At 35.5% G+C, this 3,249-nt stretch overlaps 1 protein-coding gene across 1 annotated transcript; it reads right to left on the bottom strand.

Moving 5' to 3' along the window:
* Window positions 1-289: 289 nt before the first annotated feature.
* On the bottom strand, window positions 290-1,252 carry LOC120222840 (olfactory receptor 2T29). The gene has a single exon (XM_039220843.1). It carries the CDS (start codon window positions 1,250-1,252, stop codon window positions 290-292), a length of 963 nt encoding a protein of 320 aa, XP_039076774.1.
* Window positions 1,253-3,249: the final 1,997 nt, after the last annotated feature.

Raw genomic sequence — 3,249 nt, 5'->3', positions numbered from 1 at the left:
TAAATGTTTTATTATATATTTCATAAGAATATAGGCATTTTTCCACAGTATCCCAGTGCAGTTATCAACTTGAGAAAAATGTAACATGTATACAATACCATTGTACCGCAAGTATTTTGAATGCAGAAATGTAAAAATGAAGAGCTTTTTGGTACAAGGGAAAAAATCCTGTGAAAGGGGTAAATAGGTGATGATAAATCATAACATAAGAATCTGAGGTACATCATTGCCATAGGATCCTACAGATTTAATTTGTAGAGTGCAAGAAAAGCATTAGTACACATATTTCCTACGTTATAGTTTCCTGAAAGACAAATCCCACATTCAACATTTTTCTTAGTGCCCTTGTGACATCTTTATTCCTAAGACTATAAATTAAAGGGTTTAGAACAGGAGTAAATATGGTATAAAAGACAGATACAACCATGTCCTTCTCCGGGGTGTGGTAGGAATTGGGGAGCATGTAGGTATACACAGCAGCCCCATAGAAGAGGATGACCACAGCCATGTGGGAAGAACAAGTGGCAAAGGCCTTCTTCCGTCCCTCTGCTGAGTTCATCCTGTGGATGGTGAAGAGGATGAAAGAATAGGAACTTGAAATGATTGTCACAGGAATAAGGAGCATGAGAACACAACACAAGTACATGAGTGTCTCATAGAGGGAAGTGTCTGAGCAGGAAAGCTTCATTACAGCAGGGACCTCACAGAAGAAATGATGGATCTCCCGGGATCTGCAGAAGGGGAAGGTCATGGTGACAGGAGTGAGCATGAATCCATCCACAGATCCCAGCAACCAGCAGGAAGATACCAAGATGAGACACACCCTATGGTTCATGAGGATAGGATAACGGAGTGGATGGCAGATGGCCACATAGCGGTCATAGGCCATGGCAGCTAGAAGGAAAAATTCTGAACCTACCAGTGTCAAATAGAGAAACATCTGCATCCCACATTCGGAAGCTGAGATCTTATTCACACCCATGACCTGATCTATGAGCATCTTGGGCACAGTGACAGAAATGTACATCACATCCATGAGAGACAACTGAGTGATAAAAAAGTACATGGGGTTATGAAGGTGAGCATCACAGTGTATCAAAAGGATTAGCATGGCGTTTCCAGACAAGGCCATCAGGAAAACCACAAAAATGACTACACAAAGCAGAGCTGGGTGTTTGGATTGACTGAAGAGTCCCACCAGGTCAAAATCTGATCGTCCAGTATGGTTGGCCACCCAGGTGGTGTTCTCCATTGGATTTCACCTAGATAGCCAAGGATAAAAATGGTATTAATAGATCGTTCATGTGATATCATTACCTGAAATAAATGTTTAAGTAAGTTTGTGTGTGTGTGTGTATGTGTGTAAGTATGTTTGTACATGACAAGCCAGTGTGTTACTAAGGGGAAGACCCAAGGACTTGGAAGTTTTAGGATGAAAATTACCTATAATTGAACAAGTTTACTGAAATCTAGGAATTAAAATCTGTAAATCAAAACTATTGGTATCTTATAATTCCACTATTGGGTATCCATTTTCCCAAGAAAACAAAAACACTCATTCAAAAAGATATGTGCATCTCTATGTTTATTTTAGTTTTTCTAAAATTTTCACATGAACTTTATATTTTCAAGTTTTAATTTAAATTCCAGTTGATTAACATGCAGTGTAATATTAGTTTCAGATGTACAATACGGTGATTTAACTTTCATATACCATTCCATGCTCATCACAGTGTACAAGAAATCTTTCTGATCTTCACTTTTGTTTATTGAAATGTTTTGATTACTGATTCAATGTCTTTATGAGTAATCATTCTGTTAAAACATTCTATTTCTTTTTTTAAGTTGTTTACATTTCAATCCAAGTTAGTTAACATATAGTGTGTTAATAATTTTAGGAATACAATTTAGTAATTCCTCACTTATATTTAGCACTCAGTGCTCATCCCAACAAATTTCAGTCAGTTAACATGCATTGTAATATTAGTTTTGGTGCGCAATGTAATGATTCCACACTTCCACACAACACATGGTGCATATTATAACAAGAGCATTCCTTAATCCCTATCACCAATTAAACCATTCCCCCCCCCGCCCTTCTTGTATATCCACTCCTATGCTTATTGCAGCATTATTTACAATAGCCAAGATATATAGACAACTTAAATGTCCATTGATAGATTAATGGACACAGAGGGAGCAATGTGTGTGTGTCTGTATGTGTCTGTGTGTATGTGTGTCTGTGTGTATACATATATATACACAGTGGAATATATCCAACCATAGAATCCATATAGTGTGCCCTTTGTGACAACATGGATGAGCTTAGATGGTATCATGCTAAGTGAAGTAAGTCAGACTGAGAAAGACAAATACATGACTTCTCTCCCATATGTGAAATGTAAAAACACAAATGAATGAACAAACCAAAAGCAAAAGCAGACCTATAAATACAAAGAAGTATTTGATTGTCGCCAGAGAAGAAGTTGGTAGAGCATGACAAAACGGGTGAAGAAGAATTCCAATTATGGAATAAATAAGCCACAAGAAAGATGGTATAGTATAAGGAATATAATCAAGGAGATTATATGTTTCTTTTATTTTTGTACTTTTTTCTTCATCATTTTTTATTTATTTTATCATTTTTAAAATTTAGTATAGTTGGCAATGTTGCCTTAGTTTTGAGTGTACAATTTAAGGATTTAAAAAGTTTATATATTATGCTACCTTCACCACAAATATAGTTATCATCTGTCCCATTACATTGCTGTTACAGCATCATTTACTGTATTCCATATGCTGTTCTTTTTACCCCATGACTTATTATTCTATAATTGAGGGTCCATATATCCATCTCCCCTTCACTCACTTTTCCCTGTCTTCATCACCCTGATACTGTGTGGTGATAGATGGTAGCTACACTTTTTGTGAGCATCACATAACTTTTATTCTGGTTTAATCACTATGTTGTACACCTGAAACTAATGGAACATTATGGGTCAAGTATATGCAAATAAAAAAATTAAAGTATATTGGTCACTTATAATAAGATTTCCACCGTTCAAACTTTTGAGATTTCCTGATCAGTGTTGTTTATCAATGACTATAGAAATCTGTAGAATAGCTGCCCTGCATAAAAACAAAAAGAGAATCAATGAAAAAAGAATAAAACCCCTTATTTCTTTTTTTATTTATTTTATTTTTATTATTATTTTTTTTTAGAGAGAGATAAAACACAAATGAGGGGAG

This window comes from Hyaena hyaena, unplaced genomic scaffold (genome assembly GCF_003009895.1).
Source record: "Hyaena hyaena isolate Hyena2069 unplaced genomic scaffold, ASM300989v1 scaffold_916, whole genome shotgun sequence".
Taxonomy (NCBI): domain Eukaryota; kingdom Metazoa; phylum Chordata; class Mammalia; order Carnivora; family Hyaenidae; genus Hyaena; species Hyaena hyaena.
Note: the sequence above shows the minus strand (reverse complement) of the source record. Positions and strands in the feature narration are given on the sequence as shown.

Excerpts from the sequence above, each read along its gene's own strand:
- LOC120222840 (XM_039220843.1), bottom strand. The coding sequence starts at position 1,252 with ATGGAGAACACCACCTGGGTGGCCAACCATACTGGACGATCAGATTTT.